This window comes from Hippoglossus stenolepis, chromosome 8 (genome assembly GCF_022539355.2).
Source record: "Hippoglossus stenolepis isolate QCI-W04-F060 chromosome 8, HSTE1.2, whole genome shotgun sequence".
Lineage (NCBI taxonomy): Eukaryota > Metazoa > Chordata > Actinopteri > Pleuronectiformes > Pleuronectidae > Hippoglossus > Hippoglossus stenolepis.
Window position 1 is genome coordinate 9,385,769 of NC_061490.1, and position 20,981 is coordinate 9,406,749.

At 40.1% G+C, this 20,981-nt stretch overlaps 1 protein-coding gene across 1 annotated transcript in view; it reads left to right on the forward strand.

The window, feature by feature from the left end:
• LOC118114004 (CUB and sushi domain-containing protein 3) overlaps positions 1 to 20,381 on the forward strand; it is a 216,408-nt gene extending 196,027 nt beyond the window's left edge. Inside the window, exons 61-70 of the mRNA XM_035164185.2 lie at positions 2,267 to 2,440; positions 3,071 to 3,144; positions 5,124 to 5,235; positions 11,817 to 11,996; positions 12,447 to 12,512; positions 14,230 to 14,388; positions 14,727 to 14,839; positions 15,520 to 15,607; positions 16,922 to 17,063; positions 17,799 to 20,381. Coding sequence (XP_035020076.2) covers positions 2,267 to 2,440; positions 3,071 to 3,144; positions 5,124 to 5,235; positions 11,817 to 11,996; positions 12,447 to 12,512; positions 14,230 to 14,388; positions 14,727 to 14,839; positions 15,520 to 15,607; positions 16,922 to 17,063; positions 17,799 to 17,958 — 1,268 coding nt within the window. The 3' untranslated portion in view covers positions 17,959 to 20,381. The remainder of the gene's footprint in view (positions 1 to 2,266; positions 2,441 to 3,070; positions 3,145 to 5,123; positions 5,236 to 11,816; positions 11,997 to 12,446; positions 12,513 to 14,229; positions 14,389 to 14,726; positions 14,840 to 15,519; positions 15,608 to 16,921; positions 17,064 to 17,798) is intronic.
• The last annotated feature ends 600 nt before the right edge of the window (positions 20,382 to 20,981 follow it).

Here is a 20,981-nt window from a genome sequence, read left to right on the forward strand (position 1 = left end):
CATTTGCTGCCACTGAAACCTGATGAGTTTATTTAATTTAATTTGGTGCCGAATAATTTTACAGCCACAGTCTTGCTGTTTTTTTCTAAACATATAGTAGGGGTGCACTGTATATTTGAGAGAAATTACTATTCATACTCAGCCCTTTTAATTTAAATACAGCTCAGCAATACTGCAGGAGATGCCATGCATCTGTAAAAGCAAATCCTTCTGTGCATTTCTTAAAATCTCTACCATTGTAAGCATGTGCAGCCAAACAGGATTAAGACACATATTCACGTTCTGTATAACAACACATGGGGGAAAAAAGAGAGCAAGCAGCAAATTTCAGTATCTGAGAATGCTAGTTCATGTGTCTGCAGGGATGAGACTGTGATCCTAACTTTGAATCAGGCCTCTGCATACTGATTACTTCAAAGCATTGATAATTCATCAAGGAAGGAGAGAGGCAATGGGAGAGCGAGTGAGAAAAAGTTTGACTAGTCTCTCTCTCTTTCTCTGTCTCTTGCTAATCCACATACACACAACACACACAAGCACATCAAATATGCTGAGCTGGGTTTGGCCTGGGGCCATTTCTCTTATATATCCATAAAACAGAACATTATTTCCCTGCGGCTTGAAGTTTATGACTGATGTGCATGTCACCTGTTTGGCCTGTATTATCAACCATCCTAAAAAATGCTGTCCGAATACTAAGTATTACTATGCCATTTGAAAAGTGACAGGAATCCGTTTCAGATCCGGACATCCAGACATTTGCATCTGTATTTGTTGTCACATCAGATACGGTCAAACAGTTGGAGACAGGGTGGTTGAAACTCACAATGCATCATTTTCAGAGGGGACCTCCAGTATAGGCAAACATATTTTCTAGGAAAGAATATGTCTCTGAATAAAAGGATTTGTTTCTGAGATAACAGTTTTGCTGTAATGGCTTTATACAGCCATTCCTGCATAGGCTGGATTCTAATCTACTCCTTTACTGGATATCTATTATGTCAGGGATTGGCTGTGGGAAGCCCCTGTTGGTTCCTGTCTTTTTGGAAGAGAGCAAGCAAGAACTTATCTCTGTCTCCAGACCTCCACACAGCAGCACATGTCAGGTCTGGAGAAGCAGCCTGCCTTATTATTGGCTTGATCCCGCAGTGCTCCGGCTGCGTGACTGAACGCTGTGACTCTTGTCCTCGCCTCTGCTCTCTCACACACTGAGTGTTTCTGAGCCTCCTACAGCTAACAAGTAACTTTTACTCATCAGTATGGTTATAGAATGTTAATGAATTTATATATGCAGTACAGATGAATAGAAAGATACATTGGCAGGGCTGTAAAACAGCCCCCCTCCCCCCCATCAAACCTACTCAGCCTAAATTATTCCAGGCAACTTGATTAGATGTCTATAAGCAATAAATTGAATGAGCAGCAGCACTAATCCAAAGGCTTCATCTGCTGGGGCTGTGGCTGGAGTGCCATCAAATAGGCAATATCATACTAGAGGCATGGAGAGCAGCAGCGGTGGCAGATGGCTCCAGTTGTGTTAACCTTAAGGCCCTGTCAGAAAAATTAATATTTCATTTGTTAATTATTTTTGATCTAAAATTGAGTGCCATAACCTCGCTCTCTACCTCTTGCTGCCAAGATGAATATCCTCATATCTCCTATAACCACTCAGCAGAAAGGGTGATGTTGGAAACTGAAAATGGTCAGACGGAGGAATTAATCCTGAGAGAAGAATGTCAATGCATCTGCCCACATGCAATGAAAAAATAGCCAAAGGAATTTGTGCAACAGGCATAATGTCAATGCAGTTGAATAATTCAGTCCACGAAGACTGTTTAAATCATGTAGAAAGTTTTTGCAGGCAGGTACAGAAATAAATTGGACATAGTAAAAAAACAATCAAAACAAAACAAAGCCGCACAACAGCAGATGAAAACATTGTAGGCACTCCTCATCACGGTCTGGTTATGTGGGCACAGCATCAGCCCACACGACTTATTATTTCTGAATTGAATCCTGAATAGTCTACTGAACACTGCACTCTGTTGAGTAGCTGCTGTGGTATTCCTTATATGTTATGCACTTATAAACAGATTCATGTTTGAAAATGAGGCAGATCAAGTGTGTATCCACATTGACACGATTGAAGGAGCTGTGCGGAGATGCAGAGTGATACACTGCTGCATGATTTCTTGCAGGAAAATGTGTAATATGTGTTGGATCTGTTGACCCACATCAGCAATGCTGAACATTTCTTCCTCTGCAGCAAAGTTCTGTGGAGACCCTGGTATGCCTGCCAAGGGACGGAGAGAAGGCCGCAGTTTCATCTTCAAGTCAGAGGTGACGTTTAGCTGCAGCGCCCCCTATGTGCTGGTCGGATCAGCAACACGCATGTGTCAGGAGGACGGCACTTGGAGCGGATCTCAGCCTCGATGTATAGGTATTGAACATTAGCCTCACATGCAAGACATGTGCTTTTTGATTTGTAGAGCAAAATAAGAAAGTTAGTGAAATGAAGAAATATAAATGTCTGCCAGGTAGCATCAAAAGTGAATTTGTAATGTGACAAATCTTCCAAATGATCTCTCTCTGTTGATTCTGTTGAAGCGGCTAACAGAATTATCAACACAAAGTTGAAGGTGAACTCGCATCCCAGCGATACCATCTGGCACTGATGTAAAACTAAATCACTTAAATGAAATACATTATTTATAGTGGTACTTTATAGATGTTGCTTTATATTTGCTGCTCAGTGGCGCTGGAAATGTTAACTGCTGAAGAAACATTTTTTTACACATGGTTGTGTTTTAATTCGAATTTAGTCTCACCGACTGTTAATAGTCTCACAAGTGCATATTATTATGACTTAATTTCTAAGAAATGGATGGTCAAAGAGTCTTTGCGAGGATATTCTGCCCATGTTGCCCTGCCACTTCAGTAATTGTCCTCTGGTACATAGTACACCAGAGGGAAATTGCTTAGTCATTATCAATGATTGCCCTTCTGTCATATTCTCATTTTTACTCTCCTGCATCCCTGTGCTCATCATAACGGTGATTTCTTGTTCCAGAGCCCACGAGAACCACGTGTGAAAATCCGGGGACACCTGAGCATGGCTTCATGAATTACACAACAGGCTTTAAGGTAAAATGGGCCAAAACCTGAAATGGATTGGTTTTTTACAAGTGTTGCATAAAATGTCTACTTAAACTCTGAGGGGAATTTGTCCCAGAAAGTGTTTTTCTAATGCATCTAAAAAAAAAAACATTCCTAGATAAAAAACAACTCTTGAGCTTACCTGCATTATATACAAAGGTGATTACAGTATTTTGACTTAATATTAGAAACTTCCGATACATTGCAGTCTAGTGCAACACAAACCTCAAAAACTAAGCCTCTCAAAGAAAGGATTCACTGGAGTATAGGCAGCACAAGTAAACACATACCACAGTGTATTTAACAGGCATGTAGCATGGAAATATATGTCCAGTACTTCACTAATACAAAATATAACATATAACATATGGACCACATTATGTATTTTGTGATATACTTCACTAATTTAAATTATAATAATAAATTAATAATGATATAATAACATTATTAATTACAATATACATATAATAATAAATCCACAGCAAATATCCAAGTGAATTAGCCTGGCTGTTGTACCTGAGAGGCGGAGGTAGATGAGTGTAAACAAAACGCACCAAATCAAAGTACCATTCTCAGCTCACAGCTCTACCATGCTACCTGCACTTATGTTGTGTTCCAGTCAACTCAGATCTCTGAATTTTCTGACCTCCTACTCGATAAGGTGCAATGTAAAAACACTCAAAGTCGGAGTTCCAACTTGTGAACCCTCTGTTGGACTCTTGTTTCCTCATTTGTGAGATTGAGTGACAGTGCGTGTGCGCGGGTTTTTCTCCCTCTTATGTATTGGAATGTGTTTCCAAGTATAAAATTGCCGTAAAATATAATGTATAATGATTTCTGTTGCCTCATGCCTCGTTTTCCCTCCTCTGCTTTATTTATGTGTGAACGGAGGTTGCACCGGTCACAGTTTAATTGTCTCATCACGAGCCAAATAAACATCAGCTTCTCACTGTCAGACATGTTTGTTTACATTTGACCTCGTGCCATCACCGTGCATCGAAACGCTTGGAAGTCGAAACTTGGAAATTTCCAGTCGGAATATCTGAGTTTTCTGGAACGCAGCATGAGTCCTCTTTCAAATGGGCAGTTTCCAATAGATGTTCCTTGTAGAGTCATTATTTATTCCTTTGCATGATGGTGTGCAGTTGCAAGAATGAAACAGTGAGTCGTGTACTTATCCATCACAGGTGGTTGCACCGAGGAAAAACCAGCTGAATGTCTCCACCACACTGGGTACAAACATGGTGCACATGTAGAGCTATGATAATGTGCACCCTGTGCAGTTTGAGCGTACGTGTGAAAGGAGCAATGCTGAAATGCATCATGGTCAAAAAAATTGATATCATGGTCGTTGATGTGTGCTCAGCAGCTCCCCTGAGACACTTTCAGCCAGTGTGTTTCATTTTATTTCCTCCCTGTTGCTCTTAGAGTGTCACTTACAAGTTAAGTGCAAACAATTTCTCCACAACATTCAGCTGAATATCTGAAATGAAATTTGTCCCAACTGAAAGCAGAAGCAGCTTATTATATGGATCACTGCTTGTAACGGCTGTAGTCTTGCATTTTTCTGCATTACTGAACAACTTAACCAATATCCTGACACCACAGAATGGGAAAATACAGTGTCGATGCTGTCTTCAAACCGTTGACTGCGATGGCAGCTGAAAATAAAAGTCATTTATTAAGATAACTGAAAACAGCAGGGTTCTATATATCTTACTAGAAAGTCAGCTCCCTCTCACTTTCTAATGTCTTTGCATCAGTTGAGAACACAAACATGTGCCATCGCCTCTAGGAATAGTCTCCATCTGCCTCCACACACTACAGATAATCATTAAAAACAGGGAAAAAAACGTTAGTGTGCAGTATTTTTTTCCAAGCTCTTTAGATTTGATGCTGGGAGCCTATTGGCATTTGCATCAGTGTATTGACTCCCTCCACTTTATGTGCTGTCTGTTTGTGGCCAGGTGGGCAGCAGAGTAGACTTCCAGTGCCAACAGGGACACCTACTGCAGGGCTCCACCACCCGGCTGTGTTTGCCTGATCTCACCTGGACCGGCATCCAGCCTACATGCATCCGTGAGTGCTCATTCCTCCTGCTCTCTCTGTATCTGAATCACTCTCCCTCTCTTTGTTTTCCACTAACCCTTCTGGCATCCTGTCAGTGTTTATCTGTATTGCTGGCACCTCAGACACTCTCTTTTCTTTTTACCCACACCCCCCCACTCGCTCCCTCTCCCTCCTTCCAGTGCGACTTCTCTCCCTCACTCAATCCTGCCATAGCCTTTGACCTCCCAGTAGATTGCAGCTCGCGCCTCAATCAATCTGCCATTCCAGTCATTCTGGGAGTGAGGTGTTGACCGTGATTACTGTCACTCTGTTTGAACTACCTGAACTGTCGACCAACACCGAACTAGGGCTGTGCAGTTCAGCCCAGTTGCTTTGCCAAGCCAAGTGCTTTTCTAAGTTGTGATGTGATTCTGTACCTCAGTGGAATCCCCCTCAGCCACAGCATCTTTCATGGAAATATTCAGATCCTTGCTACCGTCTGCATTTTACTATGTTCGTACTGTGACAACACTTGAGCTATGTGATAAAAAGGGGATTCACATGATCTTTGTAATCTTGTCTTCATAATCACCCCGAGATGTAACACCTACTTAAATTTCCCAGACACATTTCTGCTGAGGAAGCAGAGACATAATACCTACACTTCATTCTGTCTGATCTACTCTGCAGCAGGGTGTTATTTGTGAGTCTGCGTGTGTGTGTGTGTGCGCGTGTGCGTGCACGCGTTCATGAGTCTAGGTTGGAGGAGGGTATGTTTTAGAGGGATTGTGAAACCTTAAAAATGTGTTATGTCATGCACAACATTTCACTACAGAACACAGCAACAAAATATTCACAAAACTCTCACTTTTACAGTCTTATTGTCATTCAGGGGGTGAGTCCTCTAATTTATATTTTATAAAACGCTCATTTGAACAGCTGACAGCAGAAATAAATCTAGAACAGCACTCCTGCTCAGCCTTCTGTCACCCGACAGCTTCTCAGCTCCTGCTCCACCTGTATCTTCAAACTGCTGACCCCATCATCGTGTTCCCTCAGGAATAATTCACGAGGGTGCACATCCCCTGGCTCTTCAATGGCATTTATTGCCAGCACTGTGACAGGTCGCACCAAATAAAAGAACCATCAAAGTTAGTTTAAGTCAACAGTATTAAAGGTGAACGCGCCGGCAAACTCCTCAAACTGGCAAACTAGCACAGGAAAACTGAAATCCTCCGTCTGGAAACAGGTTTGACAGCTGTGTCAGGTGAGAGATAATGTTAGCATGCAGATAAATGACTGATGCACAGTGGATAATATACAGTTTCGTCTCGAGGGCTGCGTGCACCGCCTCCACAATCTTTTAAATGTTGGGGTGGCAAAATCCGGTGAGAGAAGCTCTTTGTCTTTGAGCTTCCAAGGAAAAGGGAAAATACCCAAAATAATTCAACAGAAACCACTAAACAAGAAGATATACTTCTAAACTTTAAAATGTAATTTTCTTGGAGTCACTTTCAAGTTGCTCTTTTTTCTCCCCTGAGGAAACCTAATGCATAATAATGTGGCCTCTATTATAATGTTGACGCATGTGTGGATTCAACCAGTGCTGTTATTGAAGGCTTAATAACAAGATCTAAGTGCGCTACTGCCAAACAATCCTTTCTCCACTCCCAATGAAAATGTCTGAACTCACATTCAAACTCGCTACTGCTATGTTTGAATGTGGTAATTGATATCGCAGAGTAAGGGTTAATGGTTCCCCTAAAGAGCGACAAAACTGAACATGAAATTTAAAGCAAAGACTGAGTGATGAAACACTAGAAAAAGAGGTGTATAAATCAAACAACACATGTTTACAGCTGATGCTAATGGATTATTTGCTCCCTTTGGATTCCATGTGGTTACTGTAATTAGTCTCACGTATTATAAGTGGAACATGAATGGCCTTTGAGAGGTTCCACTCTTCAACCCTCTTGGCTTTGGATACACTGCAAGCCATCACACCAGCTACATTCGCTTTCACAGCGGTAAACATAAAATAACATATATCGCATGCTCTTTTGTGTGAACCTCTGAAATGGCAGCCTGACAGCCCGTCTGGATTTCTTTCAGCGGCCTGATGTTTTGAGGTTTTAAATTTCCTGACTGGCTCTGCTCAGCAGGTGCAGCAGCATCTTTGCCAGGTCTGTCTCAGCGAAGGTTGCTGCGTTTCAGGAGCGGCTCTCTGGCTCCGGTCCATCGTTTCCGGGGACTTGAAAAATGTATTGATTTTGCTCTGCCCTCGTCCTTTCATTGTTACAGTTTTAATTAAAATCGAGAAATGTTTCTCTGATGATAACCAGATTTTAGGAAATAAAATACGAATACATTTCAAATTGATCAAATTTCTAAAACTCTTATTGGCTAACTTTAGACAAACAGTGGTGATATTTAGTTGATGAACAAAACTGATGAGTTTCCACATGGGAAATTTGATTTTCATAAAACATTAACACATGAAAAACACATTAGTTAATTCCCTGGCAATTGGTGTAAACAGCCAGTACTTGTAACATGTGTGTGTGTCTGTGTCTTTAACAGTGTAGTTTTTTCGTTGAGATCCAAAACATAAATCAATAGGATACTGTGGATTTCTGCTTTAAAATGAATATAAATGTAATCTCTTGATGTATGATATTATTTAGTAAATCCACGATGAATGTGCACATGTATAGACCCAGTTGACTCAACAGGGCTAAAGGGTCTTCTTTGCCCTCGGTCTTTACCCTCAGAGCCACAAATCCTCCAAAATACCTTTCTCTATGATTAAATGGTCTTCTGCTACCATGAAGACACTTAAATGGATTTAGAAGTGAAGCCAACCAATCTTGTACTGCTGGCTAAAGCAAAATCTCAGAGGGATTACCAGCCCAATGAATGTAATAGATGCAATGGACACAAGTCACTGGATCTTAATCAGGTTATCTTTCTATCAGATTTATATTTTTCGTTAAAAGCTACACACCATAATCCACAAATTTCTTGTCACCTCACTTTGTGTTGAAAATCATCATAATCCTCGTCATAATTCTGAACTGCAAAGCAACAACAGTGACATTTGGGAATTTGAGCTAGTAGCAAACCATTAGTCTGAATATGTGAACAGGAGACATAAAAGCCAACAGTAACATTTTCAAAAAATCCAGTTCGAATTAATATGACATGACGTGGAATTTGTTCAAATACCTACATTCATTACTTTGTTGTCTACCGTGTAGAACCCAAAAAACTCAAGCAGTTCATCAGATGCTCAGATTTCGTGATTTACTCACAAGAGTCCTCAATTTAGGGTGTGAATGATGAGTGATAGGAAACGTATATAGCAACGCTGTGTGAAAGGATGGATGTGGAAGTACTTTGATTGGTTGATTAGTGCTATCTAAAAACAAGAGTTGTTTCCATCTGCTGTAGAGACTGAGGTTCTTGCAGGACACTATTAAGGACTTTTTACGACACTGTGGTGGCTTCTCCAGTATTCTATGCCATTGTCTGCTGGGGATACAGAAAGAGATGGACAGAAAAAGACAAGTTAAAAGATCCAGCTCGGTCCTGGACTGCCCTCTGGATTCTACTGAGGAGGTTGGTTTTTAGCGGGAGGATTTTAGCGAAACTGAATTCCATCATGGACAACACCTCTCACCCCTACACAACACTGTGGGGCCCCTGAGCAGCTCTTTGAGCAGCAAGAAGGAACTCTACCACAGGTCCTTCATTCCCACTGCTGTCAGACTCTACAGCATCATCCGGAATGAAAAATACAATCCTGTGGGCTTTTTTCTCATGTCACTCTACTTACACTCTACACTCTACCGCACTATAACGGAATATGTCATTTTGTACATCAGCTTCCTCTGCACATTATCCGTATTATACCTATTATTGTGGGTTCACACCCATTTATATTTATACCTGCATATATTCATCCTATATTGCGAGATATATATATATATATTCTTTTTGTATACAATATCTGCCTATAACTGTTTTTTACATGCTTGTGCAATTATCCTGTGCAACTGCACTTTACTCTTTCTATACATACCACTTCTGCAGTGAAATGAGTATATTATGTACATATTCTGCATTTTTTATTACTTTTTTTATTTTTATTCTTTAGCCTTTTTATATTTTTATTCTCTTTTCTACCTTATTGTGACTCGCCTGCTGCTGTAACAACTGAATTTCCCCCCCGTGTGTGGTTATAACGTTTAATCTTATCTAATCATTTTCTGAAGCAACGCTGACAAGTTGACCTAAAATAGCTTTAAGAAAAACATGGTAACATTTGAAAAGTTAGCTTTGTCCTCATGACCATCCCCTGCTGTTGAAGTCTGCTGCGGTCCAACCTCTAGAGAACTCCAACAGCAGGGCTGCCTTTGTGCATCTGCCTCTATTTCTGTTTTTCTGTGCCCCTAACTAATGTACTACGTCTCTATCAGAGACACCAACTTCAAACAGAGAACATTACATGTTGTGGTGTGACAGAAAAAAAGTTAAAGTGTCTTTTGAGGACTGGTGTAATCTCAGGAGTAAAGCTATGCTGTGCCGTTTGAAGTGTAAGTAAACATGGCACTGTCAGCAGAGCTTGATGGGGGATATGGCATATAACAATTCATGGTCTTGTAAGTGTCTTCTGTATTCATGGTCTACAAACTCTACAACCAACCTGGACATGTGCTGGCAGTTTGTCATTTAAATTGGTTACATAGAGTTGTACTCAGGCAGTAAAAACTGACTTTAGTTATTTATCTATTTTTTAGGCCTCCAGACCTACACCCGACAATATGAGGCAGTTCTTCTTGATTCTCGCAGTGTAAATAGAATCCATATATGCCAGATGTGCAGAGCCATTGAAAAAGCTCAGGGTGGAACATAGTTTACTCGTACAGTCGTCCTTGAGCTTTCTCCATCAGGATTTTTTTTATGTATATTAAATTCTTATAGTCCCTGTAACTGAGGTGGATAGTCGCCAAATTTGAACACTCAACTTTAATTTACTGAACCTTAATTACCCTGAAGAGCAGTGACACTTTTATTTCCTAAGTCAAACAAACACATACTGTTACTAGCTCAAACACCAATAAAAGTAATATCCAACAATGGGAATTTCCTGCAGTCTCCTCTCATAAAGCCAAGAAACTGGGTTTCATCCTGGCGTCCCCTCCACATCCTATTGCCACTAATATCATTAAGACGCCATGAAGGACCGATTTGCTACTGTGACTCACTTGCAGCTGTCTCCCATTTGACAGCTGGCGACATACTCTTTCACTCACAGGCTGTAAAATTATTTAACTATTTTCACAGTATTCTTGACGCCTCAGAGCCAGAATTTTCAACTCCTCAGTGTTTTGGTGGTGTGAGGTGATTTGCATATATTTTTGTTTTGGAGAGAGTTTGTTGATGTGAAAAACTAACCTAGTATACTCAACCCACTCATGAGAAAATTAAAATATTTAATGCGGTTTATAGGAGGCCAGTGTTTTGGCAACACAACGTTGCAGCCTCTGTACTTGATTTCTGATCCGCTCTGATTCTTGGAAATAAAGCTTTGCAACATTGGCATAAAGCAGCATGTCACTACCTACCTGTGTTTTTGAGACCGAATAAATGGATAAGAGGAGAAAGTCAAACTCAAGAAAACTGAATTATAGTCATAAATATTTAGTGTGTTTGCTGGTTTCTGGTGAACATTGGGTGCATATAAAAACCTCCTATTGACCAAATATTACCAGTCAGTTAAGGTAAGTATTACTGTAGGCTCAGGTTAGTAGGCTAATAGTGGTTATGGTTGATGTGTTTGTGTGCGCGTTCCTGTTGTGGGAATTACCGCAGAGGCAATTTTGCGTACGTTTGCAGGCATTTATGTCAAATGATTTGGAGCAAAATGATTGCAGAGTTGAAAGATGGATGTGGTCTGACCTATGAGTACTCGTGTTATAATGTAGTATTGACCACGTCATAGCTCCCATCACATGATGACAGGCATGTTGCTTACTTCCAGGGTCCATGAGCGTCCGTGACCTTGCACCTTTATGACTTTCTAATTATGGAAAACACGCTTGCAAGATTTACACTTTACACAAATTCTCTCCAGGACAATTTCGCTCGCTCTAGTCTTTTGATTCATTTAACAAATACAAAAACAATCCTGAATGTTGGTTTCAGCTAGTGTCAGAATTATAATGCATATGTACATTTGCAATCTAATGCTAATTTTAAATAACTGAGACATCGTGTTCTCTTAATTTAAGGCCTGTTCTTTTTGCAAGTGACCACATTCCAAAATCAAGCAGTGCATCTCCCAAGCCTTAGGTGTCCATTTTAATATAAGACCAGAAAGTAGACATATTAGTATCAGTATGGTCTCTAATAGCTCCCTGGACTCAATTAAATTGTAAAACATTTGTGCTTCCTTTTATCCCCTTTTTTTCTGACCCTCTCCCACCTCTCTGTCTCCCACTGAGTGCTTAATTATCTTCCTGTCTGTCTGTTTGTGTGCAGGTGTGTGTGGACGTAAGTGTGGATGTGAGCGTGTGTACTAAGGTGTCTGCCCTCTGTTTGCTCTCCAGCTCACTCCTGCAAGCAGCCACGCAGTCCTGCCAATGCTGACGTTGTGGGTCTAGACCTGCCCTCCTACGGTTACACCCTGGTGTACACCTGTCAGCCAAGTTATTTCCTCTCCGGGGGTTCAGAGCACCGTGTCTGCCGCTCTGACGGCAGCTGGACTGGCAAGGTGCCTGTCTGCAGAGGTATGTGGTTGCCAGAGGTCTGCGGGGGCAGATGATAGAGAAGATGTGGCGGAGGTGGGGGATGCAGTAAAACTTGGGTGAAGGGTAGGGAGTTTCGAACAGAGTACACGTGTGTATACACTTAGTATTTAAAAATACCTCCTGTGTGACTTCTTTTCACTGAATACAATGAACACATTGTGGTTTTTCTAATGTTATCTGTAAACCCACTGCGTCACTTCTTTCATTTTATTGTCTTTTAATATGCTCCTGTTGAGATTCTCTTTTTAACTTGAAGCTTGAGCAATGTGTTGATTGGTAAATGTTTGTGAGAACTGAGCCACCAGAGATCTTTAAAGCAGGCACCATGTTACAGTAAAGCAGTGATTACTCCTCCAACATCCTCCAGCTGTTAAGCTTTGCCGTGTGTAGCTACACATTTGTGACATACATATTTATGTTCTTCTGCAGTTGGCTCCAAATCACATGAGAAAACTGTCAAACACGTACCAGGGACACCAAGCCCAAAAATAAATGGTGAGTTTTGAATTTCACAAGCTGTTCAAATGTTGGCCACAGAAATCTGCAGCTCTGCATCTGTCCGTTCTTGAGAACGAGTGTCGGCTACAGGAACTTATTTTTGAATAGTGCAATTTCTCTGTCAGTGCATTGACTGTGCTCAAGAGCTGGAACTGCAGCTCTGTACCCGTCCAGTAGGTTTATGTTATAGTTTTGTCCACAGATTTAATCACTGTGTATAAATAGTCGTGGTACTGTGCTTTGAAGTCAGCATTTCATTGTTAGTGGGCGAAAATAATTAGCTCATAATGAAAATACATGGGCGTATAATCCACTGTGTATTGTTCGTATCATGACCATAACATGTGTTGTTATCTGATTCCTCTCTGAGTAGTTTAGAATGAATAATTGCTACAAAACATAATTAAATGTCAATATCACCAGGGAATATTAACAGACCATAATATGTGCTCTATCGTCTAAACCCGCAGTAATTAGTCTAATATTAGAAAATAATGGAACAGCAAGGTAATTTCTTGTAAATTGTGCAATAATAAGTGAATGTAACCTGCAGAGATATTACTTTGTATTTATGACGTAGACGTTCAAGTCCTTGAGTGTCAGTGAGCGCTGATACAACAAGGAAAAATCATTGTTCAGAATTTAGACGCTAACATAATTACAATCATTAGCCCTGTGTGTGATTTGTGTCGGAAAGTCCAACTTCTAATTTGACAAAGTAATGATTCAAATTAACCTCTGCTGTACTTTTCGATTGGTGCTAATCAGCAATTGTTATCATGTGAACATGCTAAACTAAGATGGTGAAGATTATGAAGAAAATGTAATTATGAGCATATTAGCATGCTACAGTTTGTCAGTACTGTAAAGCCTCCCAGAAGCAGCTAGCATGGCTGTAGGCTGTAAAGATACTTAGTATGATAGACACACATAATAATAATAATAATAATCATAATCATAATCATAATAATATTTTTCAAAACCTTTACAAAGTGGCTCACAAATAAGACAATCAAGAATACAAAAATAATCAAAGACAACAAGAAAAATAATACTATGTCATATAAAATCAAAGACAGCAAATGGTATCACCAATGAGGTACAGTGAAATCTTTTAAAGTGTTGGTAGTATTTGCCCTTGTAAAATAAAATGTAACCTTTTCTTATTCAGTATCATATTAAGTAATAAGATACAGCGCTATCAAAGTCACTCAACTGGAAAATAGTCTCTCTTTTTCAGCCTCCTAAAACAGCTGCTTAAAATTATCTTGTAAATAGTGGGTAATTATTCTGACTGTTATTATGTTGGTACTGATTATAAGCACTCACCTTTTTGCACTGATAAATGACTTCTAATTCCCTGGTAAATAATTACCAGCAGATAATGAGTGTGCTGTAATAACAGAGATACAAAAAGTTTTATCGGTGTGTAACTATTAAAAAAGTTCAGCAGAGTTCAGAGTTATCTGTCAGAATAGATTTCGTCATTATTATTTAAGATTGAATGAAATGAATGAACAGATTGTCGTCAGCTGTTTGATATGTTGCTTCTGTTGCCATTTTGCAGTGTGGGTGCAAGTATTAAGCTCAAGTGTAAAATATAATATTGATTTCACGTTGTTTAGAAAATAACACATTTGATACTGCTGATTTGTTTTTCAGTTATTTGACAATGTAACATAATGACATCTGTCTTTATTTCTCTTCTCTCAAGTTCCTGACACCGTCTTTGCCCCTGATTTTGTCTGGAAGGGCTCCTACGATTACAAGGGCCAGAAGCAGCCGATGACTCTGACAGTCACAAGTTTTAATGTTTCGACGGGAAAAGTCAATGTAACTTTAAGCGACAGTAGCATGGAGTTTCTGCTCTCTGGTGAGTCATCTATAAATCATCCGTCTTCTACTTCCTCCCCTCTCCTCCTCCTCACTACCTCTGTGTGTCACTTCCATTTATTTTAATGTGCCTCATGTCAATCATGCATGAGAGTTGGAATTAACTATTTGCTCTAAAAACGGACGTATTAGTCTGCACTGACGGACTAAATGTCCATTCAACACTCTCTGGTGTCCGCCCCTCGTCCCCCTTCTCTACTGTTCTCTTCAGTTCCTTCCTCCGTCTGTTTCTTTTCCTCCATCGCTTTCCTGCACTTGTGTTCCTCATCACTTTCCTCACATCATTTCTCTACTTGCCTCTTGTCCTCTACCTTGTAGGAGTGTACAAGCGCCAGGAGGCACGGTTAATGCTCCTGCTGTACCAGATGAGAGCACTGGCCCACAGCTCCATGAGCAGGATTACTGTGGAGACTTGGGCAATGGATGGATTTGTGAGTATACATTGGAATTGGAAGCAGCTGGCAAGCGATCTTTTTAGAAGTAACCAAGAGCTGTGACTGTCTTTTATTTTATACCGTTATTTATTTATTTATTGTTCAGTCTAACATACGAGTAGAATATTGTAGGCAACACCACTATTAAGAGACAAACATAATCTTCTTTGGACTGAACCAAGCCAACGTTTGCTCATTATTAGTGAAAGGAAAGTTTCACATTAAACTGTCACAAGCAGAATAGTAATCTCCTGGCATATATATTTACATATATTGATATTGGCTGTGGATCGGATGCAGCAGGCACTCTGTATGAACCGTTTCAGCATTTCTACATTGACCCTTTGCTGAATACGCTTAGACACACACAGGACATCTAAGGGAAATGGAATGACTACAGAATACAAGAAGTTCCTCCTCTGGGGAAGAAAAAAACAAAAACTTCAAGGTCCACTTAATAAAAACGTGTGACAGGTGACTGCACGCAGCCGAGCTATTGATAGCATACTGCACAGGGTTTCAAAGAAACAAGCTGTTATTTTTGAATGTAGCCTGACAGAACATGTGGACAGTCGGACTAAATTCGGTGTATATTTAGTTTTTGATGTGGTGTGGAACAGATGCAATACTGTCTCTGATGCAGTTGAAACAAAACGTGCCTTTGTTTTTTCCACCAGGTTTCAGCTGAGCCTGAGGGAGGCAGCTACGTATTCCAAGGCTTTATACAGGGTAAAGACTACGGACAGTTCGGACTACAGAGACTTGGTATGTGTCATCACCAGATACAGTTTGTACCATTACCACTTCTTCTCAGGCCCATTTCTTCACAATAGAAATATCGTACGTTTGCCAAAATAATTCTACTTTAAAAGTTTTTTTTACCATGTTATTCAGTAATTATTAGTCAAACCATTTGTTACATGTCATAAAACATGTCTGCAGTTCTTATTTAATTAATTGTTGTCATAGAAAATTCAGAGTCGTAGTGCAGTGCACTGGTAGCCTGTTTATTCAAAGCTGTTTGCTTGGCCTGTGGTGATACTGGTTGCAGCTTCCTTCTTGAAACAGTAGAAGTGACCTGCAGTAATTAGGCCGTGGCAAGTAAAGACCAGTTGCAGAACTCAGTCCACAGAATTCTGAACTGGAGAATCACTTGTCTTTTCCATTGTCCTGAACGTGCTGATTGACAACGTGACTTGTGTTGATGAGTACCACGTGTCCAAATTACACCAAATCTTACACTGTACTTCCTTGGACCCTTACACATGCTGGTTGTGAAGCAGATGAGATGAATTGTTCTTGAGCTATGTAAGCTACATACAGATACACAGAGATTTCTGAAATGAGTAGATAGATGTTACAAAATATAGCAGATGTAAATAATATGATCAAATTTTGCTGGGACATAACTCTGTTAGATACAATATTCTACTTTCAAATGGAGAGAACAGACTGGATGATTTATAAGAATGAAAAAAATGTTACGACATAGGTGTTGTTTCTTTGAATACAAACAAAGAACCAAAGGAAGCCTTGTTTGTTTTCTCTTGCACCTATTACTGTAATAGATAAAAGGTCCGGGCTAATTTACAACGCTCACTTTGTAAGCCAGTTTAAAAAGGTTGAACTAGTTTTCAAACAGAATAATATTTGCTCTGTGTTTTTGCGTGTTGCCCCTCGTACCTGCTGTCATCCACCAACCGCCACAGTCACACAGCAGAGGAGAACCCCCCCCACACACACACACACACACACACACACATCATCGTCCTTCATTTGATTGTGCTCCACGTCACTATAATAATCTCATTATTGTCTTCAACAAGATTATCACAGTCGCAGATCATTATCAGTGTGCGCATCACGGCTGTCGTCTTTATCAACTGGCTGCTGTGTCTCTGACTTGACATCATTGTGATAATCATCATCATCCTCATCATCCTCATCATCATTGTCATCATCAGCATATGATACGTATCTTTCTATTATTCCCTTTGTTGTTGTTGTCTACATTTTGTTAATCTAAATATTTTCTTCATGTTCATGTGTCATGTGGCTAAATGTGTGTTGTTTTTTCAGGTTTGAGTGTGAGGGAGAACGTGACCCTCGCTGACCCTGAAACCAACGGCTCCACCAACAGCAGCTCTGTTGCTGTCGCGATCCTCGTGCCTTTCTTTGCCCTCATCTTTGCAGGCCTCGGTTTTTATCTCTACAAGCAACGGTACGTAGTCGGCCCTGGTGTCGTCCACAAGAGGCATGGAACCCAGATTTAGCAGCTGCTGTAGTCTGCATCCGTTCGGATCCCACATGAAAAAGAAAGTAGCACATTTCCATGAGTCTGTGTCCCAGGTTGAGTTTTGAGGTGATTTACCACAGATGTGATGTTGAAAAAGTTTACGAAACAGATTCATGTCGGTTTGGGTTGAGTCAGAGGAGCTGCACAGGAAGATGAGGTTGACGGTTCACTGTAGCCCACTTCCACAGCCTCCTTTACTGCGCCATGGTTCCTCACTGGATACAGTAGCTTACAAGTGAGGTGCTTCAAAGCATGATGCGATATTAGTCAACACATTCTAGACCACATTACACAGCAATACAAGTCCAAGTATCTGGATATAATGCTGTATTTAAACATACAAAAGTACAGCACAGTATAAATGTGTGTATGCAGTATTGACGGAGGGATTTGTCTTCATTTAAACAGATAATCTCTCAGAACAATACACACACATCGATTCTGTCACATGCAAATCTTGCACTCATTATATTAGTTACCAGTGAACTGGCATCACGCTCCTCTGCTCTTTTCAACAGTAATTACCATTCAGCCTCATTTACCTACTGCAGCTGTCCCCAGCAACATAATGGAAACATGTTTATTGAATTGGAAGGAGCGGTGATAATTGGGACAACGTCTCTCAACTAATGTGCAACCTCCTTTTGGTTTATTCCCCAGGAAAACAGATAAAGCGCAGTACACCGGATGTTCTGTCCACGAGAACAACAATGGACAGGCTACTTTCGAGAATCCCATGTACAACACAAACACAAAAGCTGCCGAAGGGAAAGTCGTCCGCTTCGACCCCAATCTCAACACCATCTGCACCATGGTTTGATGTCTACTGAGTATACGAGAAAGACAAGACTTACATATATATATATATATAAAAATGACATATTTATATTTTCCCTACTTCTGATGGCATACAACTAGGACACAAAGAATTGCTCAGAAACTTAAGCACACCTTCGGCAACACTTAAGTTGCGACTGATCTTACACGGAGGGTAAAAGATTAGAGAGACAGGGAGAGGAGGTTCCACACCTTTCGAGATCTTCCCGTGTTCGGTGGAGAGAAGAGTTCTTTACACTCTGTGAGTGTTGGCTTCATGAATAAAAAAGAGCCTCTGGCATATAGATAAAATAGAGTATTTTATGCTCTGTAGTATAAATATAGAGGGGTTACTTCACAATGCCAAATGAAAGATTTAAACTCCTCTTCTGTTTTTCCAAGAAAACAGCTCAGACCGAGACCCTCTGTTTGTTTTTGTCTTAGTGTCCCATTCATCCTCATGGGGGTTGGTTTCTCTTATGGAGGTGAGGAGCCTCTCGACTGGGAGTTGATCAGCCTCATCTTCAGAGTCTGTTTTCCATGCAGGCTGATGTGGGAGAGGTAATGGAGAAGTAGAAAAGCAAATGGCTCTTTGAATAGCGTCGGCGCAGTTCTCTGTTCAAGGTTATGTGGTCAATTATACCTATTAATTAGCTGGTACCTCCGACTGATGAAATATATGGCCAGGGATTTAATTACTGGACTGCAGTACTTATTTTCAAATGTGACTGGGTATGCTAGGGCTCCTATTGTTACAGTGCAGGTAATCAGACAACAGTAGAGTTCATTTTCTTATTAAGAAGAGATATATTCAACATTATAGAGTTTATAATCAAGTTGTCTGCAGTGATTTAGTTTTTGACAGATATGGTCTTTAAGTATGAGAACTTTTCTAGCTGACTTGCTGTGGAGGCAAACTGTACCGTTCAGCATATTGACTATATGAGGCCAATCATGCATCTATTTAACTGATCCTTAAGTTATTGAAGGAGTTGTGACACCTGATTTCCTTTCAGGTGTTTTCTCTCTTATTGTTATTTCCTTCTGAGTGTATTTGTGTCCCAAATAAACCAAATTTGGAGTGAATTAACCCTAGCCCCCCCCGAGGCTCTAGATATCAAGCATCTCAAAGTGGGAGTTCCTATCCTAATTATTTCAGGTTTTATTGACTGACGAGGTTGAGCATAGCCACAGTGCTCCTTGTCCACAGCAGGCCAGATTTCCCAGAAGTTTATTTCAGTCTGGATTTCTGTGACTCAAAGTTCAAAGACGTGTCAGTCGGGCAGCCTGGGGTCAGATGAATCCCGCTGTCTTGTTTTGTGTTGATCAAAATTTGAAGAAGCATCTGCCTTACTTTAGAGGAAATCCGAAATCAAACAAGTGCAACCACCGCGTCATCTCTGTTTATCATGAGCGCTTTTTAAATGTTCTTTATTTCTTTTGGGAAACCGTGCCCTAGTCGGTGAACTCTTGATGCGCACTCCTACTCTGAGGCACTGGATGAATACAGACCTCGGCCCGTCTCATTGACACCTACTGACTCAAGTGGTTATTTCAGTGTCTTACTGAACCATCAGCTTCTGCCAACAAATGTACAGTACAAGGAGAAAAACGAGAAAAGAATTTGCACACTTAAACATGAGCCTCCATCAGTGTTGTTCTATCATCCAAGTCCATCCATGGTTTCAAAGTAAAAAAAATAGATTTGACACTGTCATCACATCTGTACATCATTGCAGTGCCTTGGATACTGTATGCGCATATATTTTAAAGAAGACATGTACTCTATTAGTGAAGCTGTACATCAGTGTCGTTTCTCTGCACAGTTTTGCATTGATTTCAATGTCAGGTCTGCTGATTTATTTAAGAAGATGTGTGTTGGAACAGCAGCTCATTGTTTCATGGTTTCATACCAGTGCATGTTGGCATAAAGCGATCCAGTATAGCAGTTGCTGCTATCGTACTTTGTACCACTCAGTTGATTCCTGTCATTGCCGTTACATTTTGTACATTTATACAGTTTTGATACTTGATGGCATTCCTTGGCAAGATGTCTTGTGTTATCAATATGTAATATATTTTGCAAGTTCATATTTCTTATTGATGAGAAAAGAAATGCATCTGGTTAAAAAAAAAACAGTATTCAACAAGTCAGTCTCACATCCGATTCCAGAGTAGAGTAGAATGCTTTTAAATGTACCACACACTTGTTTATCCCATTCAAGATCCTGTGTATATGAATATGTACATATTACAAAACTTTTGTAAAGAGATATATTTTTTATGCAAATAAAGCATTTGTAAGTTATTGAATATGTTGTGTAAAATCCCACATGTAAATGTCATGTAAGATCAAAAATGTTTTGTATTTTTTCTTTATCAGCAATGTATAAATCCTTAATTTATATATAAAATATAAAATAGTGATCTCCAATGTTTCTCTTGCTTGGTTTTGTCTCCATGATGCAACTCTGCACTCTGCTACAGTGATTACAATGTGAGGAGAAGCTGTAGGAGTGAACTGAGCAGAGAGCTGGTTGTTTAACATTCAGTCTGCTTCTTCATTCCTTTGCACCTTTACTGTTCTTTTAATGAGTTTCCACTTGATGACCACTCTTTGGTTAAAGCCAAAATAAGATTTACACCACCATCGCTGCTCATGGGACATTTGAGATCTTTAAAGCCTGAAACGGATACTGCGGCAAATAATCTTTGTTTGAGCAGAAATTCACTCTCGACTTAAGAAAAACTTTTTAAAAGAAGAGAAATTGTACAACTTGACTCCGAGTTCCACTTCATCTGTCCAAGCATGCAAGAGCAGTAAAAACTGCAGCATTAGCGACGGTGAACTGAGTCTCATTTAGCCTGCTCCTCTCTGTCAGGCTCTGGGCTTTACAAGTGGCTGAGAATTGAGTCTAAGAGGAAGAGCTGCTCCACAGAATGAGATGACATTTGATTGTACTTTAATATGCATGTATTTACAGTGTTATATTTCTTTATTAGCAAATATTTTCAGTTTCTATGATC